At 43.0% G+C, this 21,133-nt stretch overlaps 1 protein-coding gene and 1 long non-coding RNA gene across 3 annotated transcripts in view; one reads left to right on the top strand and one right to left on the bottom strand.

The window, feature by feature from the left end:
- Positions 1–104: 104 nt before the first annotated feature.
- LOC141731193 (uncharacterized) lies at positions 105–8,554 on the top strand. 2 transcript variants are annotated; one of them, XR_012583159.1, is made up of 2 exons: positions 105–753; positions 6,143–8,554. It is a non-coding gene; the product is annotated as an uncharacterized LOC141731193 (long non-coding RNA). The 2 variants fall into 2 exon arrangements; XR_012583160.1 differs by lacking the exon at positions 105–753 and adding an exon at positions 778–1,060.
- PITPNC1 (phosphatidylinositol transfer protein cytoplasmic 1) overlaps positions 5,494–21,133 on the bottom strand; it is a 75,420-nt gene continuing 59,780 nt past the window's right edge. Inside the window, exons 7-10 of the mRNA XM_005490443.3 lie at positions 13,207–13,362; positions 12,121–12,184; positions 8,358–8,476; positions 5,494–5,637 (exon numbers count right to left, since the gene is read on the bottom strand). Of these exons, the coding sequence (XP_005490500.1) occupies positions 5,632–5,637; positions 8,358–8,476; positions 12,121–12,184; positions 13,207–13,362 (345 nt within the window). The 3' untranslated portion in view covers positions 5,494–5,631. The remainder of the gene's footprint in view (positions 5,638–8,357; positions 8,477–12,120; positions 12,185–13,206; positions 13,363–21,133) is intronic.

The raw sequence follows: 21,133 nt of genomic DNA on the forward strand, positions 1-21,133 counted from the left end.
CAGCTCCGACTGAGGGCTGCGGGCCCAGGCTGAGGGCTGCGGGCCCCTGCGCTCCCAAGGTGTTCGGTGCTCTAAGTACTGTGAGAGCTGCGGAGAACGATGGCAGCTGTCCTGGTGACAGCGCCCCACAGCGGGACGCTCCGGGGGCCGCGGGCACTGCCCTCACTCGGCTGTCCCCGCCGCTGTCCGATGGCTGTCCCCATCGCTCCCGCGGCGTTCCCACGGCAAGGCCGGCTGTATGCTAATGAGGGCGCAGACTGACGCTAATGAATGGGTCACGTGCACGCCGACGAGCGGGGTCACGTCTCTGGGAATGGAGGTCACGTGTATGCTAATGAGGCGGTCACGTGTGCGCTAATGTGCCCGGGGCCGGGCGCGGAGGGCTCCGCTGGGGCTGAGGGTGCGCGCGGGCCCCGCTGGGCTGGGGCTGTCCCGGGCAGCGGCCCCGCCCGTGCCAGTGCCCTGTGAGGTACTGAGGGGGGATTGTCCCCCGGGCAGCGGCACGGGTGGGGATTGTCCCTTGGGCAGTGTCACTGGGGGCGGGATTGTCCCTTCCGCAGCACAAGGGGGATTGTCCCCAGGGCAGTGTCACTCGAGGGTTTGATTGTCCCCAGGGCAGCGCAGCCCGGCCCCGCTGACAGCGCAGCCGGAGGGTCCCGTTCGGGATTTCACCGCGCTGTGTTTCCCTGTGTGGGATGTTGAACGTGTGCAGATCTCAGCCCTGCCCGAGACCAGGAGCCCAGGCTGTGGAAGGTCAGTGCGGGTCCCTGGGGTCACTGTCCCCACCCGCTCGGACACTCCCGGCTCCGGGGGCACGGCCGGGCACGGTGACCCAGCGGCTGCCGAGGTGTCCCGGGGCTGCTCGGGCTCTGTCCCCTTTGAGCCGTCCCATTTCCAGTCCCCGCTTTGTTCCCCTGCCCTGTCCCACGCTGCCCGGAAGCTTTTCCCTCCTGAATGAGCGCTGCCGTTCCTCTGGAGCAGGGAAAGCTCCGTTTCCATGGAGGAAGCGAAGTCTCTGTGTAAAAGCTTATAAAGAACCGTTGTGCGAGGGAAACTTCTGGTGAGCAAAACTAACGGACTTGGAGACAAGCCTGAGAGCATTCCAGTGGTCTCTTTTCCAGTCTTTTCCAGTTATTTGGTACAGCACTGAGCTGCCAAACCCTGCATAAAGAATTAGATTCCCCAATGAAAAACTTCCTTGTCAACCAAATGGTCATTTACAAGTGAATGGGCTAATGCCAGGCTGATGGGGCACCAGCCCCGGTAAAACCTTTACAGACCTGGGGCACAACAGAACCCAGGACAGGCTGTAAGTGCTTAAATTTTCCTCACAAAGTTAATTCTTTGTGCTGTTTAATTTTGAGGAAGTGACTTGCAGAGCTGGGGTAGAAATGTCAATGCTACATGTTAGTGAGGAGGTTTCTGCCTCCAGGAGACCCAGTAAAGCAAACAGCTACTGTTGTAAAGAATAGTTGTTGGTAGTTTATTTACAACAAAATGCAACGAAAAATACAATATTAAAAATAATAAATAACTTGGAAAAAAACAGAAACTAAGTGATATGAGAAAAATGACAGTCAAAGTCTCCTGCTGAGCCTTGCACTATTGAACGTGCAGAGCAAATCAAGACTTGGTCCTTCTCTGACGGTGGTGATGCATTGCCTGATGTTGCCATCAGTGCTCTAAATAAGAGAAATTAATTACTGGACATAACAGAATCACGTGGAATTATCACAGAAATGAAAGAAACCAATAAAACCTGCTTTAGTGACACCACAAAACTACAGGAGATCATAATTCAATGACCATGCTGTTCATTTAAAGCAAAACATTGTTAGACTTATTTAGCAATTTTAACTTACACATAGAAAACCAAGTCCAAACAATGGCAACAGAAAATCTCCTATTGACAAGATTTTTGAATTCTCTCTTACTGCACTCACTAATTCATAAAAAGCATATACATTTGGCTTATTTCAAAGGATAACACATTGTTTTGAAGTTATAGTGCAGCAAGCTTCAAAGCAGTTTTAGCAAAGTCTAGCGGTCTTGTTACAAACTGAAATTCAAGGAACAAATATTTCAGTTTCAAAGTCTCTACAGCAGCAATTAATGCAAATTGGCTACTAGATGTCACAAAATCACCTTCCAGAATAATCAAAAAAGCCAAAGAACAAGGTCAAAGAGTTTCTTTCCATAGTATTTATCCAGTCCTTTACAAAATTAACCATTACATTCATAAGAAATCCCATTAAGTACATGTTTCAGGAACAACTTTTGTGGGTCCCTCCCTTTTTGATTTTTTAGGAGATGGACCCTTCTGAAGCTGCACTGAATTGCCAGTTGTTTTGTAATGATTGTTCTATCCAAAATACACAAAAGTACAAGCAAAGCCTGGAGGTTTTCATAAAAACCTGAACAAACCCATCACAGTTTTTGCTCTGAACTCTATTCTCCTTGATAAAAAATTCCTTGCCAAGTCCTAGCAGGGCTGCATCACGGGATTCTTGTCACTGTGGCAGAGGAGAGGAACACAGGCTGTGCTCACCAAGCTCTGAGGCTGCACCCAGGAAATCATCACAGCATTTATCTTTGCAAACAAAGTGAGGAACACCTGCAAAACTCTCTGTTTTAATCCTAATAAACATGTCTGAAAACACAACAGAAAGGGAAAAATCAGCACTGAAAACAACCCCCTCTCCTCAAGGTGTTGCACTGAAATACTCAGACCTTCCTTCCCATTTCATTTCATTTCATGTGTGCCTGCTGGGAATATTCTAGAAAAAGCTCTCTTACCCTAAATAGCAGCCAACCAAACAGAAAAAGGCATTTAAAGATCCTGTCATTGACCAGATGGGTGATGAGTGCTGGGGACAGCAAGGCAGAACTCAGCATGATCAGTGAAAACACGAGTACTCTTATCCAAAGCAGGGGCACATTACAGAGCTTTTAATTGGCCTTGATTGGGCAGCAGCAGAGGCAGAGTGGCTGCTCCTGCCCCTGCCAGGGCTGGATCCAGGGTGGGGACACTGAAGGTGGGCCCAGCAGGGAGGGTTCTGGCACTCTGACACTCCAGGGTCTGTCTCTCTCTTACATCTCCACCAGCAGATATTCACATCTGTCCTGTTCAATGATTTTCACAAATGACTTGTCCCCGAACCTACTTAATATCCTGATCAATGTATTGGAAATCAATCAGTTAAAATCAGAACAGATGGAACTGCTGTGGTCTAACAATCTGTGTCAAACCCAGATTCCCAAATGTGAATAGAAACAGTCACATGAGCACCAGGACACTGAATAGAGCTGAGCAAATTTCTCTTGGACAAATTAAAAATCCATTGAAACAGACTTTCAGGTGGAGCAGACCTGAACTATTTCTGTATGGGCCAAAGTCAGGCAATGAGAAAAGAACTAAACAATGTTTTATGTTTTTAAAGGTTTCCCTTTGCTGGCAACATTCCAATCTTGACACTAAATCAATAATTACAATAAAAAATTACACATGATCCTATGATTCCATAATGTGCACCCTGGTTAAGATGAAATCATAAACCAGTGTAGGAAAGTTGTGTTTGCAGTATCACAGCAGCTTCTTTTTAAACAAAGCAGCATCACCCATCAGGTCAGCAATGAGTCAGAATTCCCAGCTCTGGAGGGAAAAGCAAAGCCAAGCATGGACAGGACATGGGAGAATGCAGGACCACAGCAAACCTGCAGAGAGCTCCTGGACATTGCTGGCTGCAGGATTTTCACTATCAGACAAGTGAACACTTGTTTCAGTGCAGGTTGGCAGTGAAATTGCTGCTGCTCCTAAAACCTCTCCCTAAATACCTCTCATTTCACAAAACCTGTGCTGCAGCTGCAGCCAGAGAGGAGCTCAGTGCATTTCAGCCACTGTGCCCCAGGTTTGGGCACCCCCAAACTGAGTGTTCAATATTCAGGGACAGCTCAGCTCTGAGAAGTCTCTTTTTCCCTCTATCCATGACCTGTCAGTGGTGGCACAAAGTGTCACCCACTGGGATCATGGTTCAGGGAGGAGCTGTCATTCCCTGATGTCAGCAAGGGAAGGAGCTGCAGCAGCCATGGAGCAGCAGCTGCTGTGGGGGAGAGCAAAGTGTCCCACAGAGGGGGCAGCAGGAAAGGGTCTCACCCAGTTCATGCTTTCAAGAGAAGGAAGGAAGAGCCACTCCTGCCATTTATTTTTCTCCTTCTTCCACCATCTACACTTCCCTCTGGGAAACATCCTTGTCAACAATTGAATTCCTGAGATTGAGGAGTGATTTCACACACACACACACCAGGAAGATCACTTCTGGTTCCTCAACATCCCCCACCACTGGTTTGCTTTTTGAAGTGACTGATTTTGTCCCTTTCCCCAGTGAGGCAGTGCCTGCACCCAGCTCTGTCAGATTGTTCTGTTTAGCAGAGATTCAAGGCAGGAAAGAAAAAGGAGCCTCCTGTTTTCTTCCCTCTGCATTCAAGGTCTCCCAGCCTGACTTCTGCTCTTCTTCCAGCGAGGAAAAGACAGAATTCATTGCTTTTGCTTCTCAACTGGCACAATTCAGCTGCTTTTTCCAATGTCACAGAACACCACTGATGAACACCAACACTCTGAGCTCACAAAAGGACAGGGATAGTAAAATACATTATCTACAAGAAATAGGTGGTTCCTGTTACAAATTCTGTGCAAGGTAGAAATAGTTCAATGGCCTCAAAGTCAGTATAATTAATTACAACTGGGGCTTTGATACAGTGATATTTTAGGTTTGAAAAGATTTGTGGTTTGTGTTTTAGGCCCCAAATCCTGAGTCATATTAAGCAAAATGTGGATCTGTTGGTGTTCAAGTACAATGAGTTACAGGTCAAAAGTTTATGAACACACAGGAGAAGCCTGAGAGTGGGAAAGATTTTAAAATTGGTTATAAAAGAAAAAAATGGGAGGGTTTTTTCTGTTAACCCTGCCTTCTAGTTGGCACTAATTTGCCTCAGAAGTCCTTGGCAGATTTACTTAATACCTACTCCTAATTATAAATGCTGTGACCTAGATGAGGGTTTGCAGGCAGAGTACTGCTACAGAAAGATTGGTTTTCGTTTATAGCATCCCCTCAGCCTGTTCCATTGGTGGCAGTAAGATGCACCATATGGCTTGAAACACTACTTTAGGAATATATCAACTACTTTCTCTTGCATGCACTTTTCAGAAGGTTTTAAGGATCAAGTCTGAGGAAAGGAGTCATCTTTCCACACCGGAAAGATTTATCTGAAACAAACATAAAAACCAACCAACAAACCACCACGACCTTTGGAGCAATGGAGTTATGTCACTCTTGCTGTGGCAGACATGGCTTATCAGGAGGAAACATGCAGGGCTAATTTAAAAGGTTTTTTTCGATGGATCTGGAAGAGTGAGAGTTTCTGGAGCAGACTTTTTCCGAGGCCGATCTTTGGGGACTGTTAGGAAATCAGGAGCATCTGTGGAGAGAGGGGTTGATGGAGCACTAGATGGAGCGCTGCGGGTTGAGGAAGGCATGGAAATGCTAGAGATAGATATTGCCGGTGGGAAAATCCCAATCTTCTTGTTGGTAGCTTCCTGAGTGGCTCGTTCAAACTCTCGGACTTCATCCATTGTCATGTCTTCAACGAGAAGGAATGAAAGACAAAGGCATGTTAGAATAATTTCAAATAATCATTTCATTAACTCAGTTAAACTACTTCCATCCAAATCCTAAAGCAGGGAACGATTGCTTATCACGCATCTCATTAAGCGCTTCTCCGCATGAATGCCTCCCCATTGTAAGGTGCTGACTGGAGCACAATGAGCACAATGTAAGGAAACAAAGTTTTAAGTACATTAATCACGTCCTAATGATTCCTCTCCCTGGGTCTGAGCTGAATAAAGATTGCTGCCTCTGGAATTGCTGGCAAAACCCAGCTATTCCACAGGCAACTAAAGAGTACATTTGGATACAGTCAGCCGGTAGCATTTTTCAGAACTTCAAACTTTCAAACTTGAAAAGGGTTTTAAATTTTTCATTTCGATTATAAGGCCAAGTGGGCAAAGGGTTGTCATGGTTTGTTCATCTGCTGTAATTATCAAGGGATGAAAAATTCTCTCTCCTTCCATTGACTTGAGCTGCAGCTTCATGCAAGGACCGAGCCTGTTTTGCTTTTCCGCCAATAAAGCCTTGAAGAATTCTCTCTCCCTTGACAAAGCCGCAAGATTCAAATGCTCAGTTCCCGCGGCACCAGGCAGAGGAGATGAGGATTAAAGCCCTGGGGAAGGAAAAGCGGGCAGGGCGCGGAGCTGTCCCGGAGCTGTCCCGGTGCTGCCCAGCCCCGCAAGAGGGCAGCGCGATCCCAGCGCGGAGCCGTGCGGAACCTGCGATAAACCCCGGCAGTGACATCTGCTACCACCCGGGAAGCTGAGCAGAAAATCAGCAAAGATCTTCTGGAACCTGCTGCTCCATGTCTGCAGTGCCTGCAAGACGCCCACCGAGCCAACTGAAGGCAATGTTAAGATTTTTGCTGAATGTCAAGTTAAATTCATAAATTTGAAGTATTTCATTAGATCATTTATAGATTCTTTGGGACACGAAAGATCAAAAATATAGAAATAAAACCAGGAGTCTTTTAATCAATTAAGAAGTCTCACATATTCGAGTGTCTGAAGCACAGGGCTGGCAGTGGGGATTACCAAATTTGTGATAAAATCCTGTTCTTTCAGGGCACTGATTGTTTTGCCCCTACCCAGGTGCAGACATGTTAAAGCAGCTTTCTGTTGTGATCCAATATTACATGAAATAAAAGCTTGCACGGTGCCTTGGCTCCCCCTGCACACACTGCAGGGACCTCTCCAGCCCACACTGGCACCATCAGCAGTGAGAATCTGCCTGCTGCAGATCTGACAGAAGTGCTGGCAACAAACAGATGGTCCCAGGGGAACTGTACCTACTCATGTTGGAGAGAGGTTTGAACCTGTTTTGCTGGTTTACATTTAGTTTCACACCCTGTAACAGTGGGTGAGAATTTCTGCTCTCAAAGTGTCCCAAATCCCGCTGAAGTCACAGGGATTTTGATTGAGGAATTCTGTATGCTGTGAACCAAAAGCTGTCTTGGACAAATGAAGGGGACAGGAAGGTTTGTCAGTGCACTGTCCTTTGAAGGGAAGTCTTACTGAATGGAGCCTCCAAGAATTCATTTTCAATTCAGACATAAACACTTCAATTGACTTTTACTTTTCAGCTTATATTTGCTTTAATTTCCTTCTGCTGTGATATACACTCAAGTAAAACAGTTCTTACACTGAGCTAGAAAGACTCAGGTTCACTTTCTTTTTTTCATTAATAACAACTTCTGTTCTGACCTCAATGACAATTTTTCCACATGGAAACTACAGGTGGCAGACTTCATTCAGAACCAAACCCTGAAGTGTAGAGCCAAAATCTGAACTGACTGTCTGCTAAGGAGTAACCTTGATGTCAGTGAAGCTGCTGTGTCACGAGCACAAGAATTACCTGCCCAGGGACTGTGCAGACAACATCTCCTCAGGCTGGGGCCAGCTGGCACTGAGCAAGAGCCAAGGAAAGACTTGGAGCCCTTCAAGCCTTGCCCCACTCTGATTTCCTGGCTAAATCCAGCACTGAGTTCCACAGCACCAGTAGCAGAAATCAAGGAATAATGACATTGCAGGGGCAAGGGCTGCTGCATCTTCTCTATTTGCAGAGAGTTTCAACCTCTAAATTTAGGCCTCTACTTGTGGGGCCCAAATTAGATAATTAAGTACTTTATAAAATCTCCAGACCAGCGAACATACACAGAAAGCTGCCCTTTTCCACAAACCACTGCTGCATACTTCTGAAAATACTTCACACCTTGTTGGTAGCTAATCAATGACAGTAACATTAAAGTTACCTTGAAAAGTGTGAATAACTCATTAGATTTTTTTTTCCTGGTGAAAGAAAGAATTTTGTGAATCCCATAGAAGTTTTCCACTCCCCATGTTCTTGGCTTTTTGACTAGACCACTGTGAACTCCTGCATTTTTTAACTCTTGAAAGAATAGAAAGTAAAAATCCTCTTTAACCTCCTCTTTATGTATCCAAGTGAAATTTGAGCATTGTGTTTTCCTGGAAGCCAGGGAGCTGTATATGAGCCCAACCCCACCCTCCCTTACATAACTGGCAGGGTCACAGTGCAAACCAAAGGCAGGATTGCACTTCATGGAGAAAGATTCTGTTCTTATTGAAGCAAAACCTCCCCAAAATTCCACTGGCTGATCAGCAATTGGTTGCTCTTTTCTGGTCTGTGCAGATGCATTGGCTGAGGATGGGCAATACGTTTCAAAAATTGACATACTCTTGCTTTGGCATGGCTCTCTATTTCATCCACAGCAGATGAATGTTGGTTGCAAACTTTAATGTTGGTTTTTTCATGCATATTTTTCTCGTATTCTCGAACATCATCCATAGTCATATCTGTAAAAAGTTCAAAATTGTTGGCATTTTCCATTGATTCAGTGCAAACTTAATTTCTTTTTTTCCTAAGGAGAAGGTTCTAGGAACACAAAGTCTTTCAGCAGAAGCCAACAAAAGATTTTTTAAAAAGCAAGGAGCAACTAGCTTTATGAAAATTACCTCATAAAGGTAGTTGTGTCAGCCAAGGAAGGTGCAAGGTTAAGTCAAGGGAGTCAGAGAACAGGAAGGAGTGGAAATTGTTCAGGAGTATCTGTGTAATGTAAGGTAGGCAGGTAGTACTGAAGTGCAGGCCTTGGCAAAGGCCCAGATCTTCTAAAGAGATTTTAGAAGATCCTTTGGAATAAAGGACAGATACAGAAATATTATAAATACTTACTTACCTTTCCAGCACTTGCAAAAAGAGTTTTAGTTAACTTTGCATTGTACATCTCATAACCAGCAAAAATCACAGTGTTAGAGCCCACACCACTTTAGATTCCAGAAACTGATACTTAAACTGGTAAGTGTATTAATAGTGAGTATGTTAATGGTTGTGTAGCCTCAAGCAATTGAATGAATGATGAAAATTAGAAATATCCCTGAAATGAGGCTGATCCCAGCAGCAGGGTCACTGAGCACTGCCCAGCTCAGCCTGCCAGGTGCTGTGGAACACCAGGCAATGGTAACACCTTGAGCAGCATTTGTCACCCACCACAGCTCCAGAAAAACATAAAGAATCCAATAACTGCCTGTGACTCTTCTGAGTATCCCCAGGCTTTCCATAAATGCCCTGGGGAGTGAGGAGTCAGAGCAGGAGCAGTGGCAGAGTTTGGGCTGCTCTTTACGATGCTTTGGTAACTTCTGAGCCTCGTAAAAACAACCATCAACTTTTGACTCCAAACACTTCAAGAGCATTTTATTGGCACAGTCTGCTTACAACTGGGTGCCCCTTTGGTCATGCACTGTGATCTGCTCTTGAGGCTCCCATATTCCTCAAGTTTATGATGTGCCACTGGGGTTTGGGAGTTCCTGGATCACACCACTCCCTGCTCTGTGCTCTGAGGCTCCTGCTGCATTTTATGAGGCAGCTTTTAAGGCAAGATACAACTTCAGCTTGATGTCATAATTCATCAGTAAAAACAAATACAGTCTGAAATTTTGATCAAGGAATTTTGAAAGGAAAGATGGAATACCCCTAACTGATACTCTATCAGACTTTACTGTTGTCTGGAATGAGAAACAAGCTCAGAAGCTGTGTCAGTAACATGCTGGGATGCACTTTGCCAAGCACAGAACATGCTCTGTATTAGTAAGTAACACTGAGAAAATAGAATTGCTTAATAATAAAACTAAATAGAGTTCAGTAAATTAAACGACAAAACACATTCATACTTACAAGGTCAGTAACAGCAACCAGTCATGAACATAACACATTGTTTATTACACTGATCATTTGATTCATTTTATATGATTACCATCATCTCCAGGTCATTCTCAAACTTTCATTTCAAAAGGTGTTAATAGACACTTAAAATTATATTTTGGATGCTAGGTTATTATATCTATTTTATTAAGCCCAGATTTTTTAGGTTTTGTACTTATGCTGATAATTAAACATTTAAAAATACACTATATTAGTTAGTAAAAAGGCTCACTCTGACAAGGAAAAATCCACAAGATAATTGTCAACACAGTATTTCATCTGTAGAAAGAGTATTTTTGGCAGGGAGATTTTAGACTTAGGAGGGGAAAAGCTATAGTGAAATGTTTTTGAGCTAAACCTGTTTGGTATGTTTAACTTCATGGCTGTTCATTTGTCATCATTATCAGTAACTCTGCTAAAGTGCAGCTGACACTTTGCTCCTCAATAAATTCTCCATCTCTCGCTGGATAGATATTTTGAGTAGACTGGGAGCAAATTTATGGGCTCAATTTTTACATGAAGTCAGGCTGTTTTATTTAAAGTTACCAGTTTTCCTGACTTGCTGCAGGGAAAAGAAAGGATTGTTCTATTTCAGGTAAAAAAAGAAACAAATCTAAAATTAAAAAAAAAAATTGCTCTGAAGAACTCTCTCATTGGATATAAAATTCTCTCACTAGTTTACAGCTCTCCCAATAGAAAAAGATATTTTTAGCAGTTTCAGTATTTTTATGACCATTACGGCACAAGATTTTCATGCAGTATTGAATTTATAAGAACGCTGTGATTTCAAAAGCAATTTTTTCTCTATTTCCAAACAATGAGCCCACTGAGTTGGAGGCTGAATTCCAGTGCAGGAATTCTGTTCTTATTGAAGCAAAACCTCCCCAAAATTCCACTGGCTGAATTCTGTGACACCTCTGAGATGGGTTTGCAGCAGTGACTCCCTGAGCAATGCACAACGCTCTGAGCTCTGCTGAGAGCTGTCCCTCACCCATGAAATGCCCAAATTGGTGTTTCCTGAAGCTTGAGGAGGGCCTAAATAAACATTCTAAATATATTGTCAAATTCCTATGGCATTTCCATGGCCTGTCTCAGAGCCTGTTTTAAGAGCAGCTGTGGTGATGGATATGTCTTACAGAAAATGCATGCAAAAGGTACAAACCAGTGAGCTCTCTTTAGACTCTGTGATTGCTGGTTTGATATTCAGATTGCCCTGTCCTGCTGGAAGTGCCCACATTCCCACAGCTGCCTCATGGATTCCAGCACTTTTTGCAGGCAGCTGCTGCTGAATCAGACCCCATAGGATTTATGCTTATCTACATCTTTTTTCAGAAAAGCTCCATCTTTTCTTTGTTGCAATCCATATCAATAGTTTCAGACTTTCCTAAAAAGCTGGAAATGTGTTGGGTCAGAAGCCTTAGGAATCTGTAGGATGGAATGTCGCAGACATTTCTTCATAGAAATCCTTTCTTTGGGATTTGTCCATCTTCTGGGAAGCAAAAGGCCCCAGAAGAAGAATGTAAACAAATTGTTATTAGCTGTTGTGAGATGTGGCAGGTGATCCTGTAATTAGCTCATTTTGCATGTTTCCAACTAAGGGCCAATCACAAGAGCAGCTCAGGAGAGATTCCTTCAACACAGAACTTTGTTATCCATTCCTTCTATTCTATTCTTAGCATAGCAGTCTCTGCAAGCTCTCTCTTTATTCTTTTTAGTATAGTTATAATGTATCATATATTATATATCAATAAATCCAGCCTTCTGATCAAGAAACAAGATTCTCATCCTTCTCTCACCACAGTGACCATCTAAGGTCACTGCAATAATGGAAATGGCTGCAAGTTAAGGCAGCTTTAAGAAGGAGCTTTATTCAAACCTGCACAAGGTTCTCCACAGAGACAACTCCTGCCTGCAGGGCAGGTGAGGCACTGGGGCAGGCCCACTGACATGCTGGGATGGAAAGGCATCCCTGGCTGCTGCCCAAATCCAGCATCCCTGGAAAGGTGCAAGGCCAGCCTGGATGGGGCTTGGAGCAGCCTAGTCTACTGGAAGGTGCCCCTGCCCATGGAATGGGGTGGAAGGAGATGATCTTTGACATGGTTCCACCTCCTCCATGAACAATTCACACCAGGACCTGATGATCCATGACAGCAGATGGGAACCTGCTGTTAATTGTCCCAGGCTTGTCCCAGCCCCCTGGAAGGGTTAATTTGCAGGTTAATTGGCTCAGGAGGACACTCACCATACCACTCATCCACCCAGGCAAACGCCTGCCGGTGACCGATCAGCAGGATGTCTCTGACCACCTGCAAACAAGGAAAGGGTTAAAACTTCTCATCTGTGTCTTTCAACAGGATTGAAGTGAGAAACCCTCTGGCAGTTCTGTGTCTAAAAAGTCATTCTGGCCCTGAAGGGCTCCTAGTCCAGCTTCCCACTGGAACTGGATCTGTTGCCAGCACTGAATCCTGGCTTTGACTAGCAAGGAATCCATTTGGGAATGTGTAGAAACACCAACATGTAGGGGGGTAGAATATAAGTAAATAAAGATAGTATAGAAAGTAATCTTACCCCCTCAACAGTTGCAGCTAGGTTAATTATTAAAGATTAGGAGCAGGCCTGACTTTAACAGGCCACAGCTATAGCCAAGAAGAATAAGAGTGTTATAAAGGAGTGGCTTGGTTGGTGAAAGGGAACTGGAGTTGGTTGGCTGCTGTGAGAAGAAGGAAGAGTCAGTGCCTGGAGGAGCTGCCTATGAGAAACATCAAAACTCCAGCAATAGGGAACCCTTGCAATGTAATGACAATAGGACTATTGCAATATAATGACAACACCAATAATCTTTGGCCAGTTAGACATTCTGGATCTCTTTTTTTCCCCTTCTCAGTTTTTTCAAACATGTAGCAGGTCAATACTATGAAAAATTTGATCACCTCATAGTTGTGCTATTCATGAATTGAATTTTTAGTAGACTGATTGGAAATTGGAATTTTTAGTAGACTGATTTCCCCCTGTCTGTTTCTAAGGGATTCTTCACCTCAGTGCTGTGTGTATGGGACCCCTGTGTACTCAAAAATACCTCAGCTCATAAATTGGTCACAGCACTGAAAATGTTATTGATAATTTTTTTCAACCTTAGGCCTGAGCAGCTCTGGGCTTTGTCAGGTTTGTACCCAGAGTGACGTCCTGGGCTCTGCTCCAGCTCTGTGAGACCTTGTGAGAGGTCTGAGCCTGGGCTGAGCTCCCAGGCTTCTCCAGCCATTGCCACATTCCTGTGAGTGCTTGAGTTCTGCTCATGTGGAGGATAAGAAACAGCTCCTGTTTCACTGACCTTGTGTACAAATTGCTCTACTCTGGTTTGAAGTCCCCAGACTTCGAATTTCACAGTCACAAGTTTGTAGGAACACATAATTGGCTGATGGGTCTCTCTCCAGCCTTCTTTCAATTGGCCTCTCCCAGTTTTCTGTGACTTGAAGTATTTGGGATCCTGTAAAACAAAGAAAACATACAGGGAAATGCAGGAGGGGAAGTTGTGTTTGTCAGTTTTCTAAAGTAAAAGTTGTGAGAAGACACAAAACATGCTAATAAACACTGTGAAAAAGTAATAGGAAATTGACTTTTAAAATGCACTAGGCTATCCTAAAATCCAAGCCTGGCAGTGAAGCAATGGCAGCATTGACAATCATATCATCCAGGAGGTTTTCTGCTGTAGGAAAATCTGTTACTGCAAGTCATTACAGTGCAGTGCACTCCAAGGGTTATTTATGGCCTTGGGAAAAAAAAATAAAAATAGTGGCGTCTTCAGAGGCTGCTTTTCCACTGCCCCTTGGTGTGAACTGGTACTTTCCACCTGTGCCTGTCTCCTGCAATTGTGTCCAGTTGGGGCTTTGACACTTCCACACTGACCCTGCCACTGCCACCTTCAGTTTGAAGTGCCCTTGGTCATCCCAAGGTAAGTGGGAAACTCCTGCAGTTTGTCCATCTCTGGTTACAACTGTGTCATGAGCAGACACTGAATAATCCCAACTCTGTTTCTCTTTCAGGGACTGGGAAATCAAAGGAACTACAACATTGAAATTACAACATAATTTCATAAAACCATTAAAGGCATTGGTTCATCTTTTTAAAGTTTACATTCATCTGTACAAGATACAGTTTTATCTATGAAAGTGTTATTTTCTATATTGGTATAATTTTATTTCCCTTTATGTCCAATCCTGCTAATTATATCTTGTAAATAGAAATAATTTATGGTTAAGCACTGGTTGTCAGAACTTGAAAATTATGTCATTTCAGAAAATTCATAGTGGAGCTTCTAAAATCTGTCCTGAAGAGTAACCAGCAGTGCTCAGCTGTGTTCTTTCCCCAGTGCTGAGGTCTGGGAAGATGCTTTGTTATAAAAGTAGTTAATCATGTACTTAAATAGTGTTTAAATTATGCATTAAATGGATGACAATCAGGAGAAAAACCACAAAAAACTGATAACTACTCCGATCTTCATTTTGCTTCATTCAGTGGGAGTTTATGTATCACCAGCATTCATGTTCCTGCTGTTTAGTTATCTCTTGACTTCTGGTTTTATCCTAAACTGAAGCTCTGCCACTAAAGCTTCTCTCCAAAGCTCTAATGAGGTGAGAGTCTTTCCTGCCTGTGAAAGTCACTGCTTTTATTGCTGACACAGCCTTTGCAAAGGGGAGACTTTGAGCTCACAGTATAATAAGGTTTCAATGTTAAATCACCATAAAACAGTTCAGCATCATCATTTATCAGAGCAACACCCCCTGCACAGCACAGCCCATGGTCACAGGCTGCTGCCAATCTTGTCACCCAACAGAGCTCAACCACAGATGGATCCACACATTTGCTGTTTGAAAGAGCTGTTTAATAATTGATCATTGCCTGAAGCAATCAATATAATAATAACACCAATAAAAAGAAAACAGGGAAGAAAACATAATATTCAAAAAGACACAACATTCTAGTTGGAGGTTCCTTAAAAAAAGAAATCATTACAGAAAATATGATTTCAAATATGGTTGCAAAATATTCCACTGTGAAATAAGGATCTTTAAAAAGGAAAATAGTTTCCTATAAGTCAGGGTCTGCTATTTCTTACACACACACACAGTGCTGGTGTGATGGAGCCATTGCCTTGATTGAGCATTTCAGATACACACTTTAATAATTCTGAGTGTTGTACTTCACAATCCTTCAGAGATAACCAGAGCTGTAATGGAGAAACTTCAGTGCAGTCCAAAGGGATTTAATGTAATCAATTTGAGTCGGTATCAAATATCGAGAAATTCTAACTAAAAATGAAATAATGAATAACTGCCCTGCATCACTGCTCATTTTCAAGTTTTATGGGTTGGGTCTGGTTTGGTGAGTTTAACCCAGCAGAGAAGGGGACACACAGTGGGGATCACTCTGAACTTGGTGGCCCACAAATCACCCACCAACTGCAATGCAACTGATCCATGCCATCACCCTCAGGTGCAAATTCCCTTAACAGCACCCAGAGATGGCACCTCTGCATGCCTTAACTCTGTCCCTTTTTCTTGAAGGACATGAGGATCAGTCACAAGCTGCCTGCAGAGCTCCATGGGAAGAGCCAGTTCAGCAGCTCCCATCAAAGAGCTCTCAGGGAAATTCCTGCCTCTCTGGAAACACGAACATATTGCTACTATAAAACTGCAGCCTGATGAATGGAAGCCAGAGCTCAGAGGAACAGATTCCCAGGCTGCTGTGTGAAAGTTCAAGGTGTTGAAGACTTTGCTGAGTGCTTGCTCAGGGAGCTGAGGCTCAGAGGCTGCACAAGAGCCAAGCAGGGGATGCAAGGCACACTGACATGGGCAAGGTCAACCTGAGAATTCCATGGCACAAACGTTTGACAGAGGTGAGCTCTCGTAAGGAAAAATATCCCTGGCTTTAACCCAGCTGCTACAAAATTACATGTTTAACAACTTCTTGGCTGTTTTAGAAACACACACTCTGTGCTGTGGATCATACAAGGAAGCCTTTAGGGGAAGATTCTCTACATTCACCTCTATATTTTTACACCTTTCCTAGGCCTCTGCTATTGAGCACAGCCGTGGGCAGCAGGCCATGCCAGAGGGACTTTGGTGGAACCAGCACTGCTCATCTCTGGCTCTTCAATGCCTGATCCAAAGCCTACTGAAATTAATGAGAACTTGGACAAGAATGATTTTATGTTCCTGACTCGTGGGTTCAAATTGCTAAATTTAGACTCACAACCTGGAATTGTTTCTGCAATTAGGCACACAAGGTCCTTCTGTAACAAAAAAATGAGGCAGGGCTGATAATTTTCCATTAAAAGCAAACAGAAATTATATTGGTACCCAGCACTGCCTCTCTCAGCAGCACTCGTGGCACATGTACTTGAAGCTTTTCTCCTGTACCTAGAAGCTGTGCAAGCTGAACTTTGCTCTGACCCCACTTTTATGTTATTATTTAGATAATTAATTTTGTGTGTTTCTTATTTTTGCTTTTAGACACCCATGCCTTCCTTCCCAGAGAAGGCATCATCCAAAGAATACTGAGTCTATTCATTATTTTCCCCTTGATTTATCTACTGGCAAAATCCTCAATCTGTTTTAAATGTAATGGCATAGCTAAAATCTTTTTGTTTAAATAACCTTCTTGTCCTTTTATCAGACACAATTTATTAGGAAAGCCCATCTGGCAAATCCTTTTGCTAGAGGAGCAAAACCTACTCTGTATTTGCAATACATTATTGCCAGGTGCAGAGTGATTTAAAAATAGCACTTCTGCCAACAGAGCAGAAACATCACAACCCATGAGCTGGGCTTAGTTGAGAATGAAATGTAAAATTACAATGAAATAAAAGCCTCTGGATGTGGGATATGGATTCCAACCTAGCACTCTCCCAGGTTTTATTACTTAGAGCTCGAGTCAATGTGTTTATTTACGGAGTCCATTATTTATCATTTAGCATTTATTTATTTAACTTTCCTCACGGATGTCACGTGCATCAGACGTGGAGTAAAAAGGCCTTTTCCAGGAAGCAAACCCAGCCCTGGGTTCTTGCAATGCCTTTTCACAATTAATTCTGACCTCTTCCTTTGTACTCAGAGTTAAATAATGAAATGCATTTGTTGTTTACAGAAAACCTGCAAATCTGCCTGGCACCCTTGCCCTCAGCTCTGCAGGTACCAGGCCTGACTGGGAGCTGCCAGAGGTGAGAGTGCCCCCTGCTTGTGCCATGCATCCTGCCCTCTCAGATCCTTCCTTCTCTTTAATGCCTGGATGAATTTTTTCAGATTAAAATTTTCAGACTCCTATGGCAGTATCATGGTGCTTTTGAAGTGCAATCATTTTTTTCCCTCTTTATGCTGAAAGACCATTTTGTTTTATCTTGAATTTCAGAACCAATCATGGGTTTAATACCTGTCATCTGGCATTTCAGCATCAGCTGTAGTTGCTAGGTTTTAGATTTCAGCTTTTTTAGGCAGCGCTCAGGAAAGATTTATTGATGTAGAGATGCTACCAGAGACATTTATGTAGAGTCATTTTTAAGGACTTCCAAAAATATTTCCATTAAATGGTATTTTCTGGAAGATCCAGCTAAATACTTAAGCACTGTAAATATTGGGACAGTTCTGAGGTGTTAAAATATGATAATCCAGCCAGCCTTTCTGTGAACTCACACACCACGTGGGTAAGGAAAAGGAAATGTTCATACTTTTTCATATCCTTCCCTGAACTCCTGTGCTGCCACAGTGCCCACACTCACTGGGGGCTGAGGCAGCTGGGTTGTTTCAGCTGCCATCATTTGGTGATGGGACAGAGGCTTTGCTGCTCTGAGAGCACTTGGGCACCCTAAGGTGGACCTGTCCCAGAGCAGCTGTGCTGAAGGGGAAAAGCCAGCAATGGAAGAAGGGAACTGCAGCAGCTGCATGGAATCTGTTTAGAAGCAGCCTGGAAAGTTTATTCCATTTGTCCAGCTCTCCATTGCTTTGTTATAAACAGGAAATGAAACATTGTTAATTCTGAGAACTTGAATATGTTTGCACTGAACATTTTGCTCAGTAGCTCACAGCCACGGTAAATGTTTCATTTCATGAATGATTCACTGGGGGCCCTCACTCCTCAGCACAGCTCAGCTTTGTTCTTTTCTATATTTCAGACAAATATATCTGTCTATATAGCTGCTGATACATATTCATTGATGCTAAAGTCACAAGGAAATGACTTCACAAAATGTACAACTACTCTTACCTGCCTGGTACATTCTCTGTACAGAAAAACAAAATTCTGTACCTGGTGCAATATGTACATGCAGGTTTGGAAAACACATGGCTCCTCACAGACAAACAGGTAAATTATTTAGCTGGGGTCTAGAATTAACCTTTCTCCATTTGGAACCTCACATTTAAACTTAAAACTTGAAGGATTAGACCCACACTTGTAAGAAAGCCCTGTATTTGAGATGTGGCTGCTTCACAATGGAGTCTGTAGATGCTGATGAAGGTAAAGGGAGGTCACCTGCTTTAGGATACCTGAATTGCTGCAGTCTCACCTCCTCCAGCCTTCCACAAAGGCAGAAATCAGCTCAGCCCCGCGACAGAGCTGCACTCTGTGAGTGTGTGTAAGAGCTCCCAAATCTGCCTCCTGATTCACCCCTGACTGGAGATCTCAGTCCCCTGTGCCCTCTGCAGCCCCTCATCCTCAAGGGCATCCCAGTCCCCTGGAGGATTCTGCTCCAGAGATCCCCCAGTGCTCCTGGGAGAGGCTCCCTTCAAGTGCCCTGCAATGAAGCAGCAGCTCTCCTTAAGCCTCCAGCTATCTGGATTCTTCACTTTTCAATTTTAGCTAATATTTAGAAGGAGAGAAAAGCAAATATGCACAAAGTTGAATTCAATCATTTTCCCTTCAGCCAGGACATTTTTGTGGAACACATTTCCTCTCCCAGCACCGGTGAGAATGAGCTGTTCAACTCAAATGGAATATTATACATACCAGGATTATTTATATATTTTGTCTTTTTATGTGTGAATCACTATTATGGAAATGAAAATGGAATCTCTTTTTAAGATTCATGTCAGGACAACTGAAAAACTACTTTTTAGATCATAGGTGGGAGGACACAGTGGCTTTGTCCTCCTACCTTCTATCAGGCTCATGAGTCCCAGCACAGGGCAAGCAGACAAAGTCGTGTATGAAGGCTTTAAATTATTTAAGCCACTCTCTAGGATGCAGTATTACAGCTAAATAATGATATTTGCTGTTAAATCTCAAGTATATTTTTAATTGAAGAGGAATGAGCTCTCGTTAGGGTGTAAAGAAAACTAAAGCTCATTTCTAGAAGCTGCCAAACCTGCTGACCCTGAAAAAGAACTTGCTGTATTTTAAGCCTGTGGAAGAGCCACTGAAATGAAGAGATTACTGGCATGCCTGAAGTTAAAATTGTTCTCATTGGTCTTTCTGGATGGGAGCCAGGACATTTATCCTGTGGGATCTAATTGTTAAATCCTGGGGATTGCACTTCACTTTTAATCTTTAAACTTCGTATCAGTTCAGATTACATGATTTAAAAGCAGCCAAATTGTTGTTATTAGTGCAACTAAAATACCTTTCAAAAGCTTACACAAGCTGGGTTTATCTGGAGCTGCTGTTTGGGAAACACAAACCCTTTCTCATTTACATAGAATTACTGTTCTGATTGAAAGCAGACAGAAATTACATTTAAAAACATAAAAAAATCTTTTTATAGTCTCTAAATTATGAAGGAGACCTCATCAGAAATGGGAATTTGGCATCATGTTTGTCATATGGTAACATAAAAACCCCCCAGTTTGTAAACTTTGGAAGTTGCACTATTTTCAGTTATTACTAATTCACAATCAGTTACAGCATGTACACAGTTAAATACTAAAGGTGTTCTTGCTGCTCTGTATGAATTCTGAAACAGAATTTGGTAGTCAACAGAAAAATCATCCATCAGTACAGAAAAAAACAACAGATGCTGGGCTATTTTTGTTGTTTAAACCCATATAAAATTCCATTTCGCTTGGAATCTGGTTTTTAAATTTGACTTTGAAATAGCAACACAAAGACTCTGAAATGCTTTTCTCTTTTAAGATGAGCCTGTTTTTCTGTATCAGGAGATTAATCACAGGGAAATTATGCTTTTATGGTTGGCTATTAAAAACGAGCAGGAAAGTTGCAAAACTGGTTGTCACCTTTGTGTTTACAGTTTCTGAAGTGCAGAGAATGAGATGAAAAATCTCACAGGATTTCTTTAAAGCACAGTCATATTATTGACCTGTTCCATTAGCAGCTCATTCCTAAATGGAACCAGAAGCCGTGGAGCTCAGATAAGATGATGGGACCAATAAGCTGTTTCATGAGGTGTTACATAATTTTTGATACTAAACAGATAGGTTTCATTATCTAAAGAAAGTAATAAAATTACTTTTCATTCCACTGTAGGCTCAGTTTTGCTTTATGACCCGTACACAACATTCAAAATAGGATCTATATAAATGGAAGATAAAAAGTACTTGATATTTTTAGTCAGAAAATCATGTCTCCTATAGTATAGAAATATATTCCTTGGCAAGTCCTCACTTTCTATCCTAAAAATGATTATGTAGTCTCGTTTTAGATAGTTAAACAGCTGCCATACTCAGTGCCAGCTATGAATATAGACTTGGCTCCAGAGGCAAATCATATCTCCAAAATTAAATGCGAGCATAGATCTGATCATTCCTCTCTAGCTGCTTGTTGTGAACCATCATTTATCAACTCTGAGATTAAAACATTGAGACCTCATCTTCATTTGCATGGTGGCTGCTGATTTCAAGCAGTGAATGGCATTGACCTAGAAGAAGCACGCTCTTCAGAGCTGTGCTCCATCAAATATACATGGGAGCAATTTCCCAGGGAGTTTTCTGAGTGACTCTGCCTGCTGCCATTGATGCTTTTTGGCAGATCTGCTGCAGTCTGCAGCGTGCTCCGGTCCCTCTTGGTCTTGTGACATTGTTCCCTTCAAGTGATTGTGCATCAGCCCCTTGTCCCTGCAGCACATGTGAGCTCTGCTGGGCTTGGGCGCTCTGCAGGGCTCACTGAGCAGGGCGGGATGCAGTAAGGACAGCAGGGGTGTTTCAAAGTGCTCAGATCTGCAAACTCTTCACTGAGCCTCACAGTGCAAAGGAAAGGCCTTTTCTGGTTTGGACGAATTCAGCTGAATAGCAAAGGTCTGATTCAGGGTGTGT

This window comes from Zonotrichia albicollis, chromosome 19, assembly GCF_047830755.1.
Source record: "Zonotrichia albicollis isolate bZonAlb1 chromosome 19, bZonAlb1.hap1, whole genome shotgun sequence".
In the NCBI taxonomy this organism is placed as follows: Eukaryota; Metazoa; Chordata; class Aves; order Passeriformes; family Passerellidae; genus Zonotrichia; species Zonotrichia albicollis.